Consider the following 26,111-nt stretch of genomic DNA (forward strand, 5'->3'; position numbering starts at 1 on the left):
TAGAAAATCTCACAAAGTCTGTTCTTAAGGATCAGAAAACCAAGCTGATCCTTCCATGTGGGGTGGGGGTGTGAACAGCATTTGTGATACCCCTCCCTCATCCTTCAAATACCTCAGTATATTTACTTTCATCATTTTTATTGAGATACAACATGAAGTAGGCCCTTCCAGCCCTTCAAGTCGTGTCGCCCAGAAATCCCCGATTTAACCCTAGCCTCATTGCAGGACAATTTACAATGGGCAATTAACCTACCAGCCGGTACGTCTTTGAACTGTGGGAGGAAGCCAGAGCACCTGGAGGAAACCCACGTGGCCACAGGGTGAATGTACAAGCTCCTCACAGACAGCAGCGGGAATTGAACCTGGGTCGGCGGTACAATATTGTGCTAACCACTACGCGACTGTGCCACCCAAAATGTGAGTTCAGTGTTCCTCATATCTTAATGCGTGTGAATCAGGATCTAGAGAATTTCAAATGGTAGATAAAATTGGGTGAAATTTCCTGAGACCATTGTGAGAATTAGCTCCTTACTACTTCCAGATTTCAGGTAATTATTTCCTTCAGGTTACACAATATTAATTAAAACTTGATTGCTGAAGAGCAAAGGGCAAGAGACAATCAAGAGAAATGGAAAGGCATGTACCCGAAGTATGGGTCGTGGGGCTGGGGGTGTCGAATATGAACAAATCCTGCGGTTGTTTTTCTTCACTTAGGAACCTTTGCAAATAAATGTAATACTTCTAAAATAAGTTAATTTCCACAATCAAATACAGCTTTAAACACACTAACTAAGAGGATAAGGTAGGATAAACCTGCAGAGCTTCTTAACAAGAAGCTGCTTCTGAAATGCCGGCAAATTAATTTTACATTAAGCAATCTGGGTTACAGTACAACATTCTATGGAGTTCTCGGCATTCATTGTTTCAACTACAGTATAGCACAGTAGCATAGTGGTTAGCAGAATGCTTTACAATGCCAGCGGGTTCAATTCCCGCTGCTGAATTGAAGTTCTTATGTTCTCCCCGTGACCACATGGGTTTCCTCTGGATGCTCCGGTTTCCTCTCACAGTCCAAAAATGTACTGGTTAGCAGGTTAATTAATTATTGTAAGTTGTCCTGTGATTAGGCTTGGATTAAATCAGGGGATTGCTGGGCGACATGGCTGAAAGTGCCCGAAGGGCCTATTCTGCGATGTATCTCAAAAAATAAATAAGGAGGGAATCTTGCTCATAATCCTAAGGCTTTGATCCCTGATTTGGCTAAGCTTTGTTCAGGTCTTATGTTCTTTCTGTGCAAATGGAGTTATTCAGTCTTCTGTGTACCAGTGTTGCTGCATATTTTAGTACTTGTCCTTCACCTCTGTGCTCAGGTGTTCATTGATTAAAGCTGTGGGCTGAACACTGTCAACTTTTATCATCAATGCACTCAGCTATTTGGGTGAAACAAACATGGATTGCAGAGGCTCTGTGTCGTGACAAATGGTGGGCCATTATCTGATGGATGGTGCTGTCAACTTACCTTATTGACATAATTTAGAAGACATAGAAGTGACTAGGATCCTTCTGTAAGCAAGGTCACACTTTGCTTCCTCTGCCAGCTCCATAATGCCACAATCTGTGTATTCTCAAGCTCACTTTTGATCATTATTAATAGCTATTAAAGAGGTACCATCTGCTTTTTGTATATCTACAGTAACTGCATATTATTTCAGTGTCTTTTCTTGCTAAGGCAAATCTTCAGCAGTGTTAAATGTTAACATATGTAATCAGATATAGCATAGTGTTACATCATCCTGAGTGATGTGTAGAGTGCTGGCACAAAATATTTACTCCGAGGACCTCAAGCCATCAGGGAAATGAGACCTTGCCACTGAATAAACTTGGCCTGTAGTCAAGCACTGGAGATGTTCCTTCAGAGCCTTTTATCAGGTAGAACAACCAACATCTATGCTTGAGTCATTAACAGCTGAGTTAATGCTGCTTTTGTTTACAAGAAAGAGAATGTCGCAACCATCACAATTCTGACAGACGAGAAAAACTATCTGGCCTCAAGTCTATTGAACACATTTTATAGTTCATTAATTGTAGTCCTGGCGATAGTCATTTTTTTTGTTCTTAATATTACATTTTATTGTTTTTTTTTAACCCATTAATTCTTCCCAGGCTGAAATAATGAATCTTTTTTTGTAATCAGACCCCGAGTATAAATGACTCTACGTGTTACTCTTCCCTCCAATGCCTACCACACTTGATCACATCACTGGCATCTGGCACTGAACAATTTCAAAGTGCAAACTGATTCTCTGGAGCACTGTACAATGAGATTTCAACTTATTTAGGCTTGCATTACGACTATGCTGACTAGTAGTTCAACAGCCTCCAGATCTGGCTTGTGGCTCCATATCTAAGGAGACTAAAGACTCACTACTGATTGAGGAGTAATTAGTAGTGAGTGCTCTGTCTCCTTTAGATATCACTCCTGCCTCTATGGCCTAGACTTGATCAACTCTCTGCACTTTGGACTAGTCACCTTGGTTCCAGTCTTCTTAAAACATCATCCAGACTCTACTGCTGATTGTCTAAAGTTCAAAGTCAAATTCAAAGTGAATCTTATTATCAAAGTACGTACACATTACCATATACAACTCTGAGATTCATTTTACTGCGGGCATACTCAGCAAATCTATAGAACAGTAATGATAACAGGATCAATGAAAGATCAACTGGAGTGCAGAAGACAACAAACTGTGCAAATGCAAATATAAATAAATAGTAATAAATAACAAGAACATGAAATATTAAAAAAATAAAAGTTCCTTAAAGTGAGATCATTGGTTATGGGAACATCTCAATGGATGGGCAAGTGAGTGTAGTTATCACCTTTTGTTCAGGAGCCTGCTGTTTGAGGGTTAGTAATTGTTTTTGAAGCTGATGGTGTGTGTACTGAGGCTCTTGTACGTTCTACCTGATGGCTGCAGCGAGAAACCTCCATCACTATTCCCCATTTCCTTTTCTCTCTCTCACCTTGTCTCCTTACCTGCCCATCACCTCCATTTGCTGCTCCTCCTTTCCTTTCTTACATGGCCTCTGTCCTCTCCTATCAGATTCCCCATTCTCTAGCCCTGCATCTCTTTCACCAATTAATTTCCCAGCACTTACTTTACCCTTCCTTTACCCCCAAAGGGCTTCACCTATCACCTGGTGTTTCTTCCTCCATCCCCCCCCACCTATTAATTCTCATCTTTATCCTCTAGTCCTGATGAAAGGTCTTGGCCCTAAATGTTGACTGTGTTCTTTTCCATAGATGCTGCTTGGCTTGCTGAGTTCCTCCAGCATTTTGTGTGTTTTGCTTGGATTTCCAGCATCTGCAGATTTTCTCTTGCTAGTGAGAAAAAAAGCATGGGCTGGATGGTGGCAAACTCTGATGATGGATTCCACTTTCCTGACTTTCCTGACGAAGGGTCTCGGCCCGAAACGTCGACAGTGCTTCTCCTTATAGATACTGCCTGGCCTGCTGTGTTCCACCAGCATTTTGTGTGTGTTGCTTCCACTTCCCTACTATGGTGTTCCATGTAAATGTGCTCAATGGTTGGGAGGGCTTTAATAATTTACTGGGCCGAATCTACTAACTTTTGTAGGATATTTTGTTCAAAGATAATGGTGTTTCCATACCAGGTCATGATGCAGCCAGTCAGTGCACTCTCCACAACACAAAGAGAGAACTTTGTTAAAGTTCTAGATGTCATACCAAATATCCGTAGACTCCTAAGGAAGTAGAGGCTCTGCCAAGTTTCATTCATCCATTATTCTGATCTCACTTACCACATTGGCACCCAATGGAGCAACTTTCCAAATTTAAGATCTTTAAGTCCCTCTGTATTATCACCTGTCTGTATCTCTGTAATCCCCCTGCAGCAGTAACCTTCCACAATGTCTGCATTCCTCCCTAAAATTAGTTGGCTCAGGCTTTCAGCTTTTAAGGACGTACATTTCGGAATTACTTCCTTAAAGCTCTTCCATTCTGTACTTGTTAGCCCTTCATTACCACGTTCTTTAAGACCTTCTCTTTGACCAAGCCTTTTGTGGTCTATTGCATTTGACTCTTATTTATTTCTTTGTGTGATAGTGCATCTGTGAAGAACCTGGAAGTGATTCATCGGCATTATGCAATTAAAATTGTTTTTACTATACTGGTGTAGCATCAAGAACCACCTGGCAAACCAACGTCGAGCCAATGTTAATTGAAATATTTATTTATTGATTGCTCCCTTTAGATGAGTTCTCAATCTGTAGGGAATACTTAATGAGCACATGTTCCAGTGGCTTGGGCCATTGAAAGTGTGTGAGAAGTGTAATGAAAGGCTAGCACCATTTACAGGTGCACACTAATGGTCAGGAGAAAAGTTGCCCTCGGTGAAAAGCCAGCGCTGCTTGCATTCATCCAAAGCATAAGAGGAGGAGGAAAATTGTGAGTAGGAAGTAAATTCCTGATGCACTATCAATTACTCCAAAAGACTGGAAGTAGAGTAAATACTGAAAGGCTTTTATTAACAGTAAAATGGATCCACGTCCATGCTGTATGTCTGTCCTGGACTGTGGGAGGAGCAGTGACACAATCACCTTTGTTCAGGGGTCTGTGGGAGGAGCCACAGGAGCAGTCAGCAGAGGGGCGTGTCCAGGCATGTCCAGACAGATAAACCAGTTACAACCTCTATACGTGGTTTACCACAATTCCTAATGTTCTTGTAGTTAAAAGAATTATAAGAGATAGCTGAATAAACTCTCATAGTAATGGAGCTCAGTGCCAATGCATGCCACAGATTGGATAGGTCTTGGAAGAAGATGGAACAGTCACCAGATGCAGAATGCAGTGATAATGTGAGAAGTTAGTGCTTTCGGTTAGCCGGTAAAATACCATGGTACCTTGTGCACATGCAATTTTAATTGAAGGAAGGTTTAATAAAAGTCTGACATTACTCTTCAAACAAAAGTTGTGTTAATAATTAACTGCATGAGAAAGGCCAGATTTAACTCAGCCATATCATTGTTCAAGCTCACATGTTATTGATGTGTATGGTTTCATTAAATTCATCTCATAACAATCAAAAGAAAATGGAAAACGAATTAAAACTATTTAATAATGCTCTCGGCTATTTGGTTGCATTTCAGAATTAAGCAGTTATAAGTTATAGGTAATTCGGGGGGGGGGGTTCAGTAATGAGTTCAAAGTCCTGTTACATATTGAAGGGTTGATGCCATGTGAAATTCTTACCTATCCCTTATATGTGTTAAATGTAACTTTCTTCACTCCATCTGTTATGTGTCATCTTGCAGTGCAACTGGTGCTAATTATTTGCAAATATAGAAAGTTAATTGTGACCAACTTGCTGTTGGTGAATCACATTTCCTTGTCAGGTCATCTTAAATTGTGTCCCACCATGTTTCAAAAATTTCAATAATTTTATTAATATACAGTATGCAGAAACTTAAGGCTGCAATGCATTTGCTTCTGAGTGAGAAAACTGCAGTTTCGTTTTCCTGTCCAATGTCTCAAGCAATGTCGTAGTGTTTTATTGTGGATGGTCATGTTAAGTTGACAACTCAACTGACCATTAAAAACAATCACCTGGCTCTATCTTGATTGATAAGCAGAGGTCATTTCATGAAGACGACAAAATCTGCAGACACTGTAAATCCAAGCGACACACACAAAATGCTGGAGGAACTCAGCAAGCCAGGCAGCATCTATGGAAAAGAGAAAGCTGTGGATGTTTCAGACCGAGAGCCTTTACCGAAATGTTGGATTTTTTTCCGTAGATGCTGCCTGGCCTGGTGAATTCCTCCAGCATTTTGTATGTGTTGCGGCCATTTTATGACATGCTTTCGAAACCTTATCTTCAACCAAACTTATTAATATGCATCAGAAGCTTTATATGGGATTCATAGCCCTGAAAGAAACCCATGGGCTTCTTTGATTCTATAGCTCAAATTCTGTAAGAGTCACATGCACTGAATCAACCCCTTCAGCCCACCATTAACAGTTCCATCAAGTGCCCACTACACAGTAATCCTATTTTATTCTCCCAACATTCCCATTAACTGTTTCCAGATTTTTACCATTAATCTGCATGAGATGGGTAACCAGCTAACCTGCTAGCACATCTCTGGGATGTGAGAAGAAACTGGAGTACCCAGAAGAGAACCGCACAATGGCAGGGAGAACGTGCGGATTCTACACACACAACATGGAGTGTCAGGATTGAACTCTGGTTACCAGAGAGGTGAGGCAGTAGATTTACCAACTAATCCACTGTGCAACCCACCTTATGCCTTCATCTTCAAATATATCAGCTTTATCATTTGTTTCTTCCTCATTTGGTGATCCTGCCTCCCCTTATCCTTAAGTGCATCATTACTGGATGCTTTGCTTTCAGCATTCCTTGTGGGAGAGAGCTCCACAGTCTTACCACTTTTCTGAATTCCCATTTGGATTTCTTGCTGGGTATCTTGTATTGACAGCCTCCATCCTCCAGGTCAAAGCATTCTCTTTGTGGGCACACTATTAAAATGCTTCAACTGTTTGAACGACTTTCCTTAGGGTACCCTCTCAGCTCCCCCCCCCCCAGGGAAAATAGTCAATTGTGGAACATGGAAATGAATAGAAATCTACTGAATGTAGAAATCAATTCAAATTGCATAACACTTTTTCTGGGTTGGAAGGTATAAAAATAAGCAAGAAGTTGGCAGCTGCTGGAATCTGCATGTGTTAAGATGGAAATCTACAGCACGGTAACAGGCTCTTGTGCCGACCATGACTAATGGTTTGACTAATCCATCTGACTGCATGTGGTGTGTTGCTTGCCTGTTCGTGGACCTGTATAATTGCCTCTTAAATCCAGATGTATGTATCCTTGCATTTCTAATATCATGCCTTCTCTTCGTTACCTGTTTTCATAACCTGGCAACCTCAACTGTATGCAGTATCCTAGTGCAGATTAGCCAAACTTCAATATGTACTTTTCCCCAATTCTATCACCCTGGAATGTCATAGTTCTTGGCATGCTTTGGTAGTATGCATTACAATTTTTTTACTGATTATTCAATTTGTGAATAATTTTCAAAGGTCCCTGTGTTGCTCCAGCTCATTCAGACATGCAACTTCCACATAATAAGTGCCCTCTGTACTTTTCTGCCAAAATGTATTTATCTGAGTGGAACTTTATTTGCCATTGGTCATTCATCTTGCTTTTTCATGCTGGCTGCCTGCCAGATTTCTCTAAATTACACTAGTGACTCCATTTCATTGGCTGCAGTTAGATATCTCGTGCTTGCTTCCAATGGCCACGAAATGCCTTGAGACTTTGTGAGTTTGTTATATATAAAAATAATTTGATCACTTGAATATGAAATAAATTGTAAAATATCCCCATCTCCTGAAATATGGACTAAAATTTTCATTATTCAACATTTCCTTAGTTCTTTGTTTCTAGAACTCTCCATCGTCGTAGAATATAGCTCTAAAGTGCTCGTGAGTGACAACTGAATACTGCAGCGCCATTTCTGTTGAGATATAATTAGTGTTCTGCAAAAAGACAAAAACAAAATCTGCCAAATGTAGAAATTGATTCAAATTACATGACATATTTTCTACGTTGGAAGGTATAAAAATAAGAAAGAAGTTGGCAGCTAAGCCAGAGGCTGCACGCGTTAACATAGAACACTACAACACGGGAACAGATTCCTGAGCCGATCATGATGCCAGTCTAACTGATCCCATCTGCTTGCACATGGTCCATATCCCTCTAATTATGTACCTTTTAAATCCTTCTGTCATTGTATCTACGTCTTCCACCTCCCCGTCACTGCATTCCAGACACTTACTATTCGCAGTGTAAAGCAAAAACTTCCCTCTGCTCTTTTTTTTTATATGAGCTGGGCCTTCAGCATTGGGAATAATTTGCTTCTCCGGTTTTGTGGGTCATGAGGTAACTGATTTGAGATCTGCAGTTTTGTTTCTTTTTGTTCCGGGTGGGGCAGAAGATGCTTGGCAGTGTGGCAGGTGGGAACCTTGTGAATGGGAGCACCCCTTTTGCCATGTATGTCAAGCTTCTGATCCCTAAGCTCAAAGCTTTTCTCTATCATCACTTGTGCAACTCCTCCCACTTGAGAAGCTATGGATCTGGAAAGCCCACGAATGGGTGGAGTTGTTAAATTTTTCAAGGAAATTGTGAGAACACCCTTGTATCTATTTCTCTGAATAGCAGGTAATCCATTCCACTGACAGAGCATGGAATGGTGGCTGTGTTAGGTGCCAGGAATGGAAGTAATGTGGGCTGTCCAACACTGCTGACTGAATATAACTAAGAAGTAAATGCTATAGATCAGGGTTTCCCAACCTGGGGCCCACAGACCCCTCAGTTAATGGTAGAGGTCCGTGGCATAAAAAAGCTTGGGAACTCCTGCTGTAGTTGAAAGCTTGGGAGAGAAAGCTGCTGACTTTTCCTGTTTATGGAGTTTGCAGAAAGAACATTGGTGGTATCTCTTTGGTGCTTTAGTTTCCTGCTGCAGATAATCCAAATCTCAGAAGCTTACAAAAGGTATCTTTGTATTGAAATCAAAATCAGATCAAATCAAATCAAGTATAATCATCATTCATTCAGCTGAACGAGACAGTGGTTCTCTGGGGCCAAGGTGTGGAACATTCAAAATAGTAAGCAAACGTTCAAAAATAATGAGTAACATAATCAAAATAGCAAACAAAGAAGCACATTCAGTCAAAAACAAAACATACATCGTCCAAGACCCTGAGTGACAAAGTCTGGCAAAAAATGGTACCCCGGTAGTGTGCAGACGCACGCAATCCAGCCTGTTTTTCCACCACTCAAACTTGGGAAGGCAGCACCAATGAGAAAGGCCAGGCCCCAGCCGAGCTCAGACGCCACGCTGTAAATGCTTTTGCTAACTTAACGGCAGCAGTACAATGCAATACATGATAATATAGAGAAAAATATAAATAAATCAATTACAGTCAGTGTGTGTGTGTGTGTATATGAAATAGATTCAAAATAGTTTAAAACAAATAATACATAAATAAAAAAGTGAGGTAGTTTTCATGGGTTCATTGTCCATTTCAGAATCCAATGGTAGAGGGAAGAAGCTGTTTCTGAATCACTGAATGTGTGCCTTCAGCCTTCTGTACCTCCTTCCTGATGGTAACAATGAGAAGAGGTCATGTCCTGGGTGATGAGGGTCCTTAATAATGGACACTGTCTTTCTGAGCCACTGCTCCTTGAGGCTGTCTTGGATACTATGGAGGCTAGTACTCAAGATGGAGTGGACTAATTTTACAACATCCTGTAGCTTCTTTCGGTTCTGTATAGTAGCCGTCCCCAACCCCCCATACCAGACAGTGATGCAGCCTGTCAGAATGCTTTCCACGGTACAACCATTGAAGTTTTTGAGTGTTTTGGGTGACAAACCAAATCTCTTCAAACTCCAACTGAAATGTATCCACCGTCTTGCTGCCTTTTTGCTGCATTGAAATGTTGGGACCAGGTTAGGTCCTCAAAAATCTTGACACTGAGAAGCTTGAAATTGCTACTCTGTCCACTTCTGACCCCTCTGCATATTGGTTCGTGTTCCCTCGTCTTTCCCTTCCCTTCTTTCAGCTCTTTCGTCTTTCGTACTTCAAGAAGTTACAGTTTTAGTTCAAGGACTGGAGAACTGTAAATTTGCAGAATTTGTTTATATTTCAGTTGCTTTGAGATTTGCAGGCATAATTTACAGGGCTGTGATTTGGTCATGCAATTATTTTTCCAGAGGTGGTAATATACAAAGAGGGATGTCGTTGCTTAGTTGCATTGAGGAGAAAGATACTCCAATACTACTTCAACGTGTCTGACAATGTGTTGAGTGGAGTATTTTTAAAGCCAGGTGTGGGAAGTGCTACTGCATTTGCAGCTGGGTGTAGGATTAGGATTGGGCAGGTCTTGTGGGATTTATTTTAAAAGTGCTACTGGGCTGCTAATCTGGTCATCATAATTGTTTACAAAGGAAATTAATCAAGTCTTAGTGTAATATATTCACATAAAAGACAGGTTTTATCTTCTGGACTTTTAAGAGGTGGACATTTTTAAATTATATGAATGGAATAAAGAGTAGCAGTGGCAATGAGCAGTTCATAGCAGGAACTGTCAGTTCACTTCATTTATGCAGCACTCACAGCTCTGAAACACCAGCTGCCACTCAGCAAGAGAAAGCACTGAGGAGTCTTCAGCAAAGTAACAAGCTGGAACCTAATGCTCCTTCCAAAAATGACAGCGAGCCTTGGCTGGTCAAGGTAATTGAAAAGCATTTAATTACGGTTCATTGATGTTTACGAATGAGCAGTAATATGAGATTGATAGATTGTTGTGTGCTTTCTGAAGAGATACTGTTTGCCCACTCTCCCTCACTCACACTCTGGCCCACACACTTGCTCGTGCATGCGGTAGCACGCTTGCTCGCACACTCGGTTACATTCTCGCTTATGCACTTGGCGCAGATCAGCTCCTGATTTACTTATGGAAATGGAATGCTGGGGCAGCCCGCAAGTGTCGCCATGCCTTCTGGCATGCTCGCAAAACAACACGGAGCACATCAAAACAGAACAGAATAAGTATCAGAATCAGGTCTAATATCACACTGTTATTCCTGGTTGCTGGTTACTCCTTTTTGTATTGTTATTTTGTATGATTTTGATTGGAGGGGACTGACTCAATGGCCTGCAGACAACGAATGACACAGCGCTAAACTGAACAGAACCAAGCTAAACTGAACAGTCCTAGACTTTTTCACTGACTGTGGTTTTGATGCTTTGTATTCTCTGTGCTTTTTGCTCATTTTTTCGCTGTTTGCGCAATTTGTTCTTTTTTTGCTCATTGGGTGTTTGATCTTCTCTTGGATGGGTTCTTTGTTTTGTGGCTATACTGATTCTATACTGATCAACCCTGGCTGAGTCACCTGGGCGAGGGTGTCAGATGTTGAAGGACCCGGAACACCCGATGACCCCAGGTTCCATCACAGTTGATGGGTCCCAGCGCATCCTAGGATGTATCTCAGCATCATAATGGTGACTTGTTTCACAAGGCAACAACAGTGAAGGCTTGGCTTTGATCTGATGCTTTGGTTAAGTATTTCCCCACAAATTTATCAAATACAGAACACTCAGCACATTTACGAACAAATCTTTCTTCACTCCAAATTAAGTTTGCATATTCTCTTAGGCATCAGCTTCTAGAAAGATGACTTTTAAAGTCTGCCCTTGAAACCAGGAGAAGTAGTGTAGATGTCCTATCTATTGTATTCATGGAAAAACTGGGCACAACACTCTGGATGCAGAAGAACATGAAATGAATTTGCCTTTCTTTGTTCCCCAACTACACTTCCTTAGAATGTATTTACATTCAATGTGATGACTTCAGATTAGTGACTGATGAGCGACAGCACTATGCCTCTTCTTGCTCTGTTACTTCTGGTGCACCGGTGAATGTAATTGAAATTCCTTGAGTTGCCTAACCCCATGAGTATAACAAAGCACTTCTTTCTATTAAATCACTTACCCATTTATTAGTACATTCTCTAACCATCAAATTAGCTTGAACTGGTCTTCCCTTTATTGTTAAGCCTTGTATAATATCATTTTCATTTCAGTTTTAAGATGTTTTAATTCTATCAAAATTATTAATCAAACTAATGAACCATGAAAGACCCAACTCTGAGCCTCAGATATTCATGCATCTGGATTTAATCTTGCTAAAAAAACCCACTCATAATACAATCAATTACTTTCTATGCACTCTTTGGCCACTTTATTAGGTACTTCCTGTACCTGACAAAGTGGCCGCTGAGTGTGTATTTGTGGTCTTCTGTTGCTGTAGCCTATCCACTTCAAGGTTCAACATGTTGGTCATTGAAAGGTGCTCTTCTTCACATCACTATTGTAGCGCGTAATGTTTTGAGTTACTGTTGCCTTCCAGCACTTGAATCAGTCTGATCATTCTCCTCTGACCTCCCTCAGTAACAAGATGCTTTTGCCCACTAAACTGCCACTCACTGGATATTATTTTTTGTTTATCACACCATTCTCTGTAAACTGTAGTGATTATTGTGTGTGGAAATCCCAAGAGATTAGCTGTTCCGGAGATACTCAAACCACCCCAATCATCCATGCACAACAATCATCCATGGTCAAAAGTCACAAAGATCACATTTCTTCCCCATTCTCATGTTCAGTCTGATCAACAGCTGAGTCTCTTAACTGTGCCTGCATGCTTTAAAGCATTGAGTTACTGCCGCATGATTGGTTGATTGGATAGTGGATTGTGGTTAGTTGTTACACATCAGGACCAATTAAGCAGCTGTCCCAATCAGTCGAAGTTTCATGGAAATAGTTGAGAAGGTGTAAAAAAAAAGACAAATTATTGTTTAACTGAGTAACAAATTGTGTATTTAAATGAGGTGCAGAACAAATTAGAACTATCAATACTACTACATTACTGTAAAACTGTATCTTAGCCCATAATTGTTGTCAACAGAGGAATTCATCCAGTGTATCTGTGTGCTGCCATGTTCATTTGATTTGCAGACAATGGACTGCCATCGCTCAATGCTATTATGATCGCATCCTTCAAATCTTCATTTTTCATTGTAACATTCAAGATGATTGTTGATACCTTCAAATTCTCTGTAACTTGTTGAAGTAGTGACGTCATTTCATTTATGCTCTCAGCCATTTCTGGCATCTCCCAAGTATGAATGCTTGAAACTGCAGTGAGCAAAACAGTTATGAATTGTCTCACTGTTTATTTCTTGCCAACTATTAGTGACAAAAATCACTGCTTTTTGAACACAAGGGCACGCAACTTGTGCAATTTAAAAACTGTTCACACTATGCACAGTGCAGTGTTTAATGGCCATACCAGCACATGATTCTGAAATTGTTTCCCAATTAAGTCACATAGTGTCCCAAATAAACAAAGGGAATCCTGGATATTTTCTTGATTAGTTTTGTTCTTTAAGAGATGTCACCAATATGTGGTTACCCTGATTAATTGATGCCCCATATCACGGGAATCCACTGTAATTGCATGAACAAGCAGCTGCACAGGTGTATCTAATATTGATTAGTTGTGGGGAAATTGATTAATATTGTCTTAAATTGAATTGTTAAATCCTTGTGTCACACCAATGGGAATTTGATTCTGTGTTATTCTCTCGTTCCCATTGCTCATGATGGACAGAAATAATGTTCACAAAATAAATAATGTTTCACGAATGACTAGCTAGGATACAGTTAGTAATTACCCAGAATATGGGAAAATACTGAACACAACCAGTCAGCAACATCTCTGAAAGGAGAACTCATTAAGATTACTGCAATTTCATTTTTAAATCCTCGAACATCCGGTTGCTTTTTTAAAAAACATAACTCACATTTCTAATATTGACATTTGTAATGCAAACTATTGAACACCCATCCTAGAAACAATAGAAGTAACCTTTTTTTTTGTTGCAAAGAATTTCTTTGGACTTAACTCTATTAGCAAATGATCTCACCTAATTCAACTTAACGTTTACTTTGTAAGCTTGATATGGTTGTACCAAGTCATGCATTGCAGATGAACATTGTTGATATATTAAATGTTTTCTAAATTGCCATTATGGCTATGTTTTTTTTCATTAATGGCTGTCTGACTGTTCAAAAGCAATCAGTGTAAAAGAGTCTTAATATGAAGCAGCCTATATTTTTTACTACACTGGACAGCAAAGATTTTGGTTCCTGGATACTTTAGAGTGTATCGCTGATCATGAAAATTACCATGCAATTTCCCTATCATACAGCTTTGTTTTTGAAATCGCTTACATTTGTTATTTTAGATCATAATTCGTCAGAATAATTGATGCCAAGGTTAAGGATGGCATTTTTGTTGGTCCACAAATCAAACAGGTGATCAATGACAGGAAATTCAAAGAACCTCTAGTGGGACCAGAGAAAATTACATGGAAGGCATTCAAGCTTTTTATTGAAAATTTTCTTGGCAACTATAGAGCACCAGACTACATGCAACTAGTTGACAACATGCTTCAAGCATACAAAACCATGGAGTGCAACATGTCAGTAAAGATCTGTTTTCTGCATTCCCTATAAGACTTCTTCACTGCAAATCTTGGCACTGTTAGTGAGGAACATGGTGAAAGACTTCACCAGGACACTGAAGTCATTAAACGAGAAGCCTCAGACACTGAGTACAAACAAAAATCATCAACTAAACAATTTTTGCGCAGTTGGACTATTGCAAACTGTCAGCATTGTTTTGCAACTAAACACATATTCAATAAAAGTTAGTTTCTTTTTCTCCAAATTCATACATGATACAAGTAGTCAGAAATTATATTTGTGTTCAGCTTCATGTGGTCTATCATAAACTAAAAAAATTCTGAAAAGCAACACGTTCAAAAAATTTTTTTGTCCAGTGCTATTCATTATATGTATGTGTGTGTGTAAGTATATGTATATTTCAATAATGTCACTTTGCAGAGAAATTTAGATATTCCAGAAATTTGACTCTGGGTATTTTGTGTTTGAAATGGATGTGAGAAGGACTATGAAGGACAAATACGTGTAGGATACTTAATCAAAATGAGAGACGTAAGTAGTTTAATCTTGTAGGATTTTTTTGGTTTGACCTCCCACGCTATAGATTAAAGCATTGTAAAGATGGAGAATTGCTCATCTTGTTACATCATTCAATTATTTTGTTGAGTGAAAGATGCATATTTAACATTGCCTATTTGCATTAATTAGATTAATTTTGCAGATTGAAAGGACCGACTACCTTTTTTAGTATCCATTTCATGGAAACAGGATGCACTCCTTCCAAATTGCACCTCCCACCTACTCTGCACTGTTGAAATATCTGCACTGCTGAGTAATGATGCTGACCATCTGGTAATAGTAACCTGCTGTACATGTTAGTGACCTCAGTTGTAGAGCACCATTAAAAGCAAATTTGATAAACATTTTGCAGGGTGCTGCTGGTCATCCTTAGAATATTTTGTAGCATGCAAAGGAAACATGGAGGAAGAGAGAATTGAACTGGGGTTCACAGTTTTGAATGAGACTTGTAGTGGTCTTGGATGGAAGAAAATGAGCACTTGGTGGTGGAGATAGCTGGTTAACTGAGGATTTCATTCGGTTTTTTTTGCAGCTCAAGAAATTGGAAGTCAAGTAGTTGGGACTGATGTTTTTCTGTTGGGGAGGGGAGCTTGGTAGTCAAGAAAGTTGATCTGGATGCAAGTGGTGAATTGGAGTTTGATTGTCATATTGGTGGAATGGTAGATTCAAGGTTCGGTTTGGAATCACAAGGAGGTGATGGTTAATACTGGGAATGAGTTTAGTAAGGAGCCAGTCTAGTTCTGGTTGCTCGGAGAGCATTTACAATAGTTACTATTTGTTCATTTGTTATGTGCCATGTAATATAACGTTGGCAATCATGGTCTTTCCATGTCCATGTTTGTTCTTGGTGAATTTTCTACAGAAGTAGCTTGCCATTGCTTTTTTTCTGGCCAGTGTCTTTACAAGAAGGTGACCCCAGCGATTATCTATACTCTTCAGAGATCCTGGCATCAGTGGTTGCATAACCAGGACTTGTGATATGCACTAGCAGCTCATACGACCATCCACCACCTGCTTCCATGGCTTCACAGGGCTAGGCAGTTGCTACACATTGCCCAAGGATGACCTGTAGGCTAGTGGAGAGAAGAAATGCCTTACACCTCCTTTGGTAAATATGTATCTCCACCTCACCACCCAAAGTTACTATTAGGACAGCATATATTAAAAAAAAAGTAAAACTCTGATAATCCTCTGTTGGGAATCCTGTCATTTCAATTTCTGCCTGACCAGATGATGTTTGCTCTATTCCCTTCCTAGTTAGCACGGCAACAATTCATGTACTCCCTTTAAATCAGGGGTTCCCAACTTGGGGTCCATGGACCCGTTGTCAAATGGTAGGGCTCCATGGAAACTCCTGCTTTGAACTTGCCTAATTCACTGGAATTGGTTTTGGTTTATTATAGTACAGTGAAAAGCTTGTCTTGCATACTATTCCTATGATAAAATCTTTTACAGTGCATTAAGGTAGAACAAGGTAAAATCAACAACAAAATGCAAAATAAAGTGTCATAGCTACAGAGTAAGTGCAGTGCAGGTAGATAATATGGTGCAAGGTCATAATGTGGCTGATTGTTGCATCAAAAATTCATCTTACTGTACTAGGGAGCAATTGAATAGTCTTGTAACAGTGTGATTGAAGCTGTTCTTGAGCCTTGTGGGGTTTGCTTTCAGGCTTTTGTATTTTCTAAACACGAGAAAGGCTGCAGAAGCTGGAAATCCAGAACAACACAAAATTACTGGAGGAACTCAGCAGGTCAGGCAGCATCTATGGAAAAGAATAGATAGTTGATATTTTGGGCTGTGACCCTTCTTCAGGACTGAGAAGGAAGAGGGAAGACGCCAGAATAAACAGATTCCTCCTCCTACAGCCCTTGACCTTCCCCACTCACCTGGCATCACCTATCACCTTCCAGCTAGCCTTCTTACCCTCCCCCTACCTTTTCATTCTGGCATTTTCTCCCTTCTTTCTCAGTCGTGAAGAAGGGCCTCTGCCTGAGATGTTGACTATCTTCATAGATGCTGCCTGACCTGCTGAGTTCTTCCAGAATTTTATGTGTGTTTTTGTATTTTCTGCCCATTGGGAGTGGGGAGAAGAGGGAATACCCAGGGTGGGTGGAGTCTTTTATTATGCTGGCTATATTAATAAGGCAGTGAGAAGTGCAGACAGTCTATGGGTGTAGGATAGTTTCCTTGATGCGCTAGACTGTGTCCACAACTCTCCGCAGTTTCTTGCGGTCACAGGTAGAGTAGTTGCCATATCAAGCTGTGATACTTACAAATACAATGCTTTTGATGGTGCATTGATATAAATTGGTAAGGGTTGACAAGGTCATGCTAAACTACTTTAGCCTCCTGAGGAAGTAAAGGCATTGGTGAGCATTCTTGGCATTGACATCCATGTAGTGGACCAGGATAGATGTTCACTTCTAGGAGCGTGAAGCTCTCAGTCTCCTCAAACTCTACACAGCTGATGTGGATGTGAGCATGTGCACCACTCCCCTTCCTGAAGTCAGTGACCTGCTCTTTTGTTTAACTGACATTGAGGGAAAAGTTGTCACGACATCATGTTACTCTAGACTTCTGTTTGAACTTATTGGCGATATGGCCCGCTACGGTGGTATCATCTGCAAACTTGTAGCTGTAGTTAGAGGAGAATTTGCCGTACAGTCAGGAGTGTATATGGGTTGAGGACGCAGCCTTGTGAGGTGCCAGTGTTGAGAGTCCTGGCTGAAGTGTTCTTGCTTATCCCTCCTGATTGTGGTCTAGTTGTCAAGAAGTCAATGACCCACTTGCAGTGAGGTGTTAAATCCCAGATCTCAAGAGCTTGGTGATGAGTTTGCTTGAAATTGAAGTATTAAAGACGAAATTGTCATCAATACACTATAGTCTAATGCAGATATCGCAGGAGCATCTGGACAGTAAAGATGTGTTTAGGCGAAATATTGTGGGTGGCATGGTAGTACAGTAGTTAGTCTAATGCTATTACAGTACCGGTGACCCGGCTTCAGTTCCTCCACTGTCTGTAAGCAGTTTGTCCCTTCTCTCTATGACTGCAAAGAGTTCCTCTGGATATCCTGGTTTCCTCCCACGTTCCAAAGTTGCATGGGCCATTGGGTTGATTGGTCACATGAGTATAATTGAGTGACACAGACTCATTGCGTCAGAATGGCCTGTTACTCTGCTGTAGCTGAATAAATAAGTTATAATAACTCTTACAAATAAATGACTTGCTACTCTGATTCATTTTTTACATTAGTAATCAAACAAATTTCCATGTTGTTTCCTGTTTAAAAAGCACAGGAAAATCAGTGTAAACAGAATGCATTTAACAGTAGTCAGTAGTAGATGAAACAGAGTAGATAACATCTAAATGCTGCTGCCGTCTTTCAACTTCAAAGGGCTCCATTCACTGATAGTCGCCAGGATTGTCTAGATGAGTTCTAGATTTATTGCACACTTGGAAAATTAGTTTACTTTATGTGTCTCAGTAGCATTAACTTGAGTGATGTCTGTGTAATGGAGTTGTGTTTCCATTGTTCCAACCAGGGATTTCAGTTAAATAGGCTTAAATATGAATGCTTTTTCCTTGTTCTCTGTTGGAGAAAGGAAAGGGGGTGGTGAAAACAACAAAAATGTACGCTCTGTGGCCACCTTACGTTGTACCTCCTGTACCTAATAAAGTGGCTAATGAGTGTGTGGTTATGGTCTCTGCTGCTGTAGCCCATCCACTTCAAGATTCGACGTGTTGTGCACCCTGAAGTGCTCTTCAGCATGCCACTGTTGTAACGCTTGGCTATTTGAGTTACTGTCACCTTCCTGTCAATTCTCCTCTGACCTCTCCCAAAAACAAAGTGCTTTCACCCATAGAGCAGCTGCTTACTGGATGTTCTGCTCTCGTTTCTTTTTGCATCATTCTCTGTAATCTCTAGAGCAGGGGTTCCCAACCTTTTTTTAATGCCATGGACCCCTACCATTAACCAAGGGGTCTGTGGACCCTGGATTGGGAACCCCTGTTCTAGAGACTGCTAGGCACAAAATTCCCAGGAGATGAGCAGTTTCTGGGATACTTTGTCTGGCACCAACAATCATCCCATGGTCAAAGTCACTTAGATCACATTTCTTCCCCATTCTGATGTTTGGCCTGAACAACAGCTGAATGTCTTGACCGTGCTCTGCATGCTTTCATGCATTGAGTTGCTGCCACGTGATTGGCTAATTAGGTGTTTGCATTAATAAGGAGGTGTACAGGTGCACTGAATGCAGTGGTCACTGAGTGTATGCGATAGGTTGCAGGCCAAGATGGTCCAGATGGAGGGAGGGTGATGAATGATCATGAGCCAGTGCTGCTCTGCATGGAGCAATATGAATTGAAGGAGAGGGAGAGGCAGGGAATGAAGGAGAAAAATCAATACTGAAAATCTGAGGTCCATAACAAGCAGTTGCTGGAAACGTCAAATAAAAGAGAATGCTCGAAATGTTTGATCAGGTAACATGTGAGAAGGAATAGGTCAATATTACAGTGGATGTCTTTATGTCAGAGCTTGCCGGTTATGATAGAAATAAAGCTAGTTATCTGAGATTGTTGATTTCACTAGGAGTTCGACCGTGTAACCTACTCTAGAAACTGCCTGGAATTACCCTGTTTTTCTCAGCTCCGTATACCTATTTAAGAGTCTCTTAAAAGATCCTGTTGTATCCACCTCCACCACTGTCACCGGCAGTGCATTCCAAGCACCCACTGCTCTGTGTGAAAAACTTACCCTGACATCCCCTCTGTACCTACTTCCAAGCAAACCGTGCCCCTCGTTACCTCGTGTTGATTCATAAAGTTACAGGAATTAGACTCTTCAGCCCAACTCGTTCATTGCAACAATGGTGTCTTCCTAAGCTACCGGTAGTTTATTTTAGCTGTACTTGGCAAATAGACCCTGTAGTATTTTGTTTCCTATCCTTAAGCCTCCCTGCATTCTGTCCAAAGCTGTGCTGTCAATAAAATAAAAAGAGGGAAGACAAACAACATGGAACCAGGCCCTTCAAACCACAGAGGTCTTCATCAACCAGTCCTGTATTAAACCCATTTTTAATCCCCACATTCTCATCAGTTCCCCCCCACCCCCCAGATTTTACCACCCATCGACGTTAGGGTAATTTACAGTGTCTACCAACTTGCACATGTTGGGAATGTAGGAAAAACCCAGACCACCCTAGGAAATCCTACATGCAAAGAAGGACAACATGCAAAATCCAAGCAGACAGCACCAGAGGTTAGTAATAGTGGCTCCATCAGAGGTGTCATGGTGTCATCCATAATATATTCCACATCATCCTATATCCTAGTGTTCAGATTTCTTACTTCTCCAACCATGCCTTTGATAACCCCAGTGTTTCTCAGATTGTGATCCTACATACATTGCTCTTCCCTGGAAGATGTCAGTCATCAAAGCCTTGAGTCTAATGAATATACCAGAAATTATAGGTGAAATACCACTGAGTTAATTTTAACTGGGCAATGTGTTTGTTTAAGATCGAAAAGTAGTTCACAGTGGGTACTGCTCCTACTTAGTAGAATCACGGATAAGGAACAGCAGGAAAGATCCACCAGCCAAATACATCAAAACTCAAGATGACACAGAATAGTTATGCTGCAGGCAGTGTTGCACATTAAATATTTAAACACACATGAGGAAAAATATATTCACATTGCTAACCATTATTAAGGACAAATCGAATGTGAATGTGTTTCTTTTTGTGGTAATTAACCTTGTTGAGCAGTTAATTAATTCTTTTGGCCTGATTGTTTTTTTAGGTATTCCGCCTTTGCTTTGGATCGTATCCATCAGCCATAGACAGTGAACTGGACAGCGATAACTGGGATGCATTTAGTGCTGGAGAGAAACTTCTTCGGCTAGAGGTAAAGTTTCTTTGTCTACTCCAGTAGCAAAAATAGAATTGACTCCCCCATCTGAAGTAGCACATACAGTAACACTCCATGAATAACCATATAACAATTACAGCACAGAAACAGGCCATCTCGGCCCTTCTAGTCTGTGCCGAAGCTTACTCTCACCTAGTCCCACTGACCTCCACTCAGCCCATAACCCTCCATTCCTTTCCTGTCCATATACCTATCCAATTTTACTTTAAATGACAATACCGAACCTGCCTCTACCACTTCTGCTGGAAGCTCACTGCACACAGCTACCACTCTCTGAGTAAAGAAATTCCCCCTCGTGTTACCCTTAAACTTTTGCCCCCAACTCTCAAATTTTGGCAAATTCTGAATCTGGCAAACTTGGGATGGTAGTGGTGTTGAACTCAGAGGTCTTCCAAACTACCAACTGTTGTTGTTCCTTCAGCTTACTTTTAATTCATTTTTGATCTAATTTCATTACAAAGAACTGCGTAAGCTTGAGGGAGAAACTACCACCAGTGCAGTGGTTTCAACAGCGCTTTACAGTGACCTAGGTTCAGTTCCCACTGCTGCCTGTAAGGAGTTTATGTCTCCCTGTGATTGGGTGGGTGTCCTCCTACAGTTCAAAGATGAGCCAGTTGGTAGGTTAATTGTTAGTAATATATTGTCCTGTGATTAGGCTAGGGTTAAATTAGGGTTTCTAGGTAGGGCGGTTGGAAGGGCTGTATCTCAATAAATAAATAAATAAACAAACAAACAAACTGAGTGAGTTTAAAGGAGGTGTGGATCCTGGGCAGGGTTGGAACTGAGGCCCCGCTGAGTGGAAATTGCATACATCACCTGGTGAGACAGGTGCTGAATCATCAGGATTTCCTCATGGTTCAGAGAGTGGACTATCAGAGTGATGAAGGATTGTCTCTGAAGACCGACACAAAATCTTCAATGCATGTTGTGCAGTAAATTCACTATAGCATACATGGAAGGTGTTGCACTAGTTTTCATAGATGATCCTTCATTTCATCCCCCCCACTCTGATGCCCTCTGTGTCCATCAATCCCCTCCAGCCCCTGTTTTACCCTTCCCTTTCTCCTCTACACAAAAACTGCTCAGCAATTATTGAGCTGAAAGGGAGGCAAAGACAGGTTTAGTCTAGACTTTGTGTGGCATCATAATGAAGCAATCTTGGGAAGATTGGGTTTCGGCATGCTGCAATGTGAACTACATCAAGGCATGTTTACGGGACCTTTAAATAGAGAATTTCCACATGTAAGCAACACATGCAAGATGCTGGAGGAACTTAGCAGGCCAGGCAGCATTTACGGAAAAGAGTACAGTCGATGATTTTGGGCCAAGATCCTTCAGCAGGACTGGAGGTAAAAAAAAAAGATGATGAGTAGATTTGAAAGGTGAAAGGGGAGAAAGAAACACAGGGTGATAGGTGAAACCAGAAGGGGGAGGGGTGAAGTAAAGAGCTGGGAAGTAGTTTGGTGAAAGAGATACAGGGCTGAAGAAGGGGGAATCTAATAGGGGAGGACAGAAGGCCACGGAGGAAAGAAAAGAGGGGAGGGGCACAAGAGGGAGTCGATGGAAAGGCAAAGAGATAAGGTGAGTGTGGGAAATGGGGAATGGTGAAGGGGGGTGCATTATTGAAAGTTCAAGAACTTAATGTTCTTGCCATTGGGTTGGAGGCTACCCAGATGGAATATAACTTGTTGTTCCTCCATCCTGAGTGTGGCCTCATCGCGACAGTAGAGGAGGCAAAGGATTGACATATTGATATGGGAAAGGGAAGTGGAATTAAAATAGGTGGCCACTGGGTGATCCCGCATGTTCTGGCAGATGGAGGATAGGTGCTCGGTGAAGCGGTCTCCAAATCTACGTTGGGTCTCACCAAACTACAGGAAGCCACACTGGGAGCACAGAACACAATATATGACCCCAACAGAACCAAAGGTGAAGTGTTGCCTCACCTGGAAGGAGTATTTGGGGCCCTGAATGGTAGTGCAGGAGGACGTGTAGTAGCAGGTGAAGTACTACTTCCGCTTGCAAGGAAAAATGCCAGGAGGGGGATCAATGGGAAGGGATAAATGGGCAACTTGTTGGAGATCGCTGAAGTTATGAAGAATTATGTGCTGGGCGCGAAGGCTGGTGGGGTGGTAGGTGAGGACAAGAGGACCCCTTGTCCCCTTGTAGGCTGGTAGCAGGTTGGGGTGAGAGCTGATGAGCATGTAATGGAAGAGATGCAGTTGAGGGTAGTGTTAATGGTGGAGGAAGGGAAACCCCTCTCTTTGAAGAGGGAGGACATCTCCTTCATTCTGGAATGTAAAGGCTCATCCTGGAGAGCAGATACAGTGGAGACAGAGGAATTAAGAGAAGGGGATGATCTTTTTACAAGTAATAGTATGGGAAGAGGTATAGTCCAGGTAGCTGTGAGAGTCAGTAGGTTTATAATAGACATCGGTAGACAAGTTGAATCCAGAGATAGAAACAGAGAGGTCGAGAAAGAGGAGGTGGTGTCGGAAATGGACCAGGTAAATTTGAAGGCAGGGTTGAAGTTGGAGGCAAATTTGATGAAGTCAATGAGTTCAGCATGGGTGCAGGAAGCAGCACCAATGCAGTCGCCGAAGTAGTGTAGGAAAAGTGGGGGGTGGACACCAGTGTAAGCTTGGAACATAGACTGTTCTACGTAGCCGTCAAAAAGTCAGGCATAGATGGGACCCATGTGAGTGCCTTTTGTTTGAAGGAAGTGGGTGGAGCAAATTGAGAAATTATTAAGAGTGACAGCAAGTTCCGTTAGGCGGAGGAGAGTGGTGCAAAACGCATTCTATTTTGTTAACAAATTTGTATTTATTCTTGTCATTTGTGTCCTTTTAAGATGGACATAATTTCCATGAAAAAAAGAGAAGTGTCTTCCAAAATCTTGGTCGATATTATTTTCTCAAACACTGTCATTTTAATAGATTGCCTGGTTGTACATTCTGCTGATCTCTTCTGCAAGTCCTGCAAAATAAATGGCAGCCATAAACAAATTTTAAAAATACCTAATTACTAGCTAAAAGTGCTGCGGCTTGAGTTTGTGAATGGCTTCACATCATTGCATGCTTTCAAAACGTAATAAATTCTGCAGCTGCTGGAACTCCAAAGCCCCACGCATGCCTACCTGCCTACCTGAACTCAGAAGGAGTTCAATGGAATTGAATGAACAGTCAATGTTTCAGACTGGGACCCTTCTTCAGGACTGGAAAGAAAGGGTGAAATTGCCATAATAAAAAGGTGAGGAATGGGGAAGGATAGCTGGAAAGTGATAGATGAAGCCAGGTGGGTGGGAAAGATAAAGGGCTGGAGTGGAAGGAGTCTGACAAAAAAGGAGAGTTTTTCCATAGGAGAAAGGAAAGGAGGAGGGGACCCAGGAGGAAGTGGTGGACAGGTGGGAAGAGTAGGGAATAGCTGAAGAGGGGAGGGAATTTTTTTAACCAGAAGGAGAAATCAATATTTGTGCCATCAGGATGGAGACTATCTGGATGGAATGTAAGATGTTACTCCTCCACCCTGAGGGTGGCCTCATCATGGCACAAGAGGAGGTCATGGACTGACATGGTGGAATGGAATTGGAATTCGAATGTTTGGCCTGCTTTTGACAGATAGGGTGGAGGTGCTTGACAAAGCAGTCCCTCAACTTAAGGTGTCTCTCACCAATGTTTTCTGTTGCCTTGAGATTGTTTACATCTAATTAAGTATTTTGAGGGTGTGATGTAGGGACCACTTCCTATTTCTTGTTGGGCCAACTGTCTTGATCCTGGGTACGGATGACTTTTGTGAATGGATTTGGGAGAAATTTGGGTGTGGAGAGGTGTGAAATCTGTCCCCCTCCCCTCTTATTGGTAAACAATTTGTGGGAAGTCATGAACCGGAATTGCTGCATCAATTAATTACCTTTGTAATCTTTGCCACAAATCTAACTTTGCCCATGGAGCTGATAGAAGTATGGGTGGATGATGTCGTCCTGAGGGATGAGAAGCATTGTGAAGTCAGTCGTAAGTCAGGACCGAGAAAGAGAAATAAGAGATGCAAAGCAAAAGTTAATGGCTTTCCAGTTGAAAAACCCACCTTTCAGATCGATCTATTATTGCCATTAAATCTTTCACACTAAGTCTCAAGATGACTTTGATCAGGCTCATTGTTAACATGAAATGGAGCCAGCTGTATAAGTGGGGCAGCTTCAGCAGTTAATTTTCCATTTCAGGTTCATCATTAATTTAAATTTGCAGTGGCAAAGCACTCCAGTTGTTAAGGCTTTTGACGCTCAAGTTCGTAAGTGTCACATGTCACTGCTCATTTCTAATTTACGGACAGTGCTAAGTTAATATAACGTTTCAGGTAATCATGAAAATAAATCAGCCTCACAAGAAATGAACCACTTGATCTATAGTAAGGATGAACTTACTGCTGTGGAGAGCAGTGAGAAAATTTCAGGAATTATTTCTGAGGAGTCTGAGTTTGATGCTGATCTGAGATTAGTTTCATAGAAAGAGCAGAGAAGCTTGTCCTTCAGTGTGCTGAGTCTATGCTGATTATTAGCAAACCCATTGACACTAAGCCTACCAGAAGAAGCGGGATCTCCCAGTGGCCACCCATCATAATTCCACTTCCCATTCCCATTCTGATATGTCAATCCAGGCCTCCTCTAGTGTTGCGATGATCCCACCTTCAAGTTGGAGGAACACCACCTTATGTTCCGTCTGGGTAGCCTCCAACTTGATAGCCTGAAGATCGATTTCTCAAACCTCCGGTAAATGCACCCCCCCACCTTCACCATTACTCATCCCCTTTTCCCTGCTCACCTTATCTCCTTGCATGCTCATCACCTCTCTCTGGTGCTCCTCCCTCTTTTCTTTCTTCCATGGCCTTCTGTTCACTCCTGTCAGACTCTCCCTTGTCCAGCCCTGTATCTCTTTCACCAATCAACTTCTCAGCTCTTTACTTTATCCCTCCGGTTTCACCTATCACCTGATGTTTCTCTTTCCACTCCCCCACCTTTTAAATCTACTCTTCATCTTTTTTTTCACCAATCCTGCCAAAACGTCGACTGTACTTTTTTCCATGGATGCTGGCTGGCCTGCTGAGTTCCTCCAGCATTTTGTGTGTGTTGCTTGGATTTCCAGCATCTGCAGATTTTCTCTTGTTTGTGACACTAATCTGAAATTAACGTCACTTTCATCATCGCCACATCTTCATTAGCTCCTCCCAGAGTCTACCTCTCCTTCACATACTAGAGACAATTGACAGTGGGCAGATAACTTACCAACCTGCGAACCTTTGGGATGTGGGAAGCAACCAGACCATCTCAAAGAAATCCACACATTCACAGTGAGAACATGTGAACTCCACATGGACAGCATCTGTGGTCAGAGTTGATCTGGAGTGTTTGGTGCCTCAAGGCCTACTAGCTGCACCACTGTGTTGCTCACAGTCAAATTGGTTACT

The 26,111-nt window shown here is 41.4% G+C and overlaps 1 protein-coding gene across 2 annotated transcripts in view; it reads left to right on the forward strand.

Annotated features, from left to right (window-relative positions):
- abca2 (ATP-binding cassette, sub-family A (ABC1), member 2) overlaps positions 1-26,111 on the forward strand; it is a 519,276-nt gene that overhangs the window by 217,796 nt on the left and 275,369 nt on the right. For both annotated transcript variants that reach the window (XM_073052214.1, XM_073052215.1), the window contains exon 6: positions 20,523-20,627. In XM_073052214.1, the coding sequence (XP_072908315.1) occupies positions 20,523-20,627 (105 nt within the window). The remainder of the gene's footprint in view (positions 1-20,522; positions 20,628-26,111) is intronic.

The sequence above is a fragment of the Hemitrygon akajei genome, chromosome 7 (assembly GCF_048418815.1).
Source record: "Hemitrygon akajei chromosome 7, sHemAka1.3, whole genome shotgun sequence".
Classification (NCBI taxonomy): domain Eukaryota; kingdom Metazoa; phylum Chordata; class Chondrichthyes; order Myliobatiformes; family Dasyatidae; genus Hemitrygon; species Hemitrygon akajei.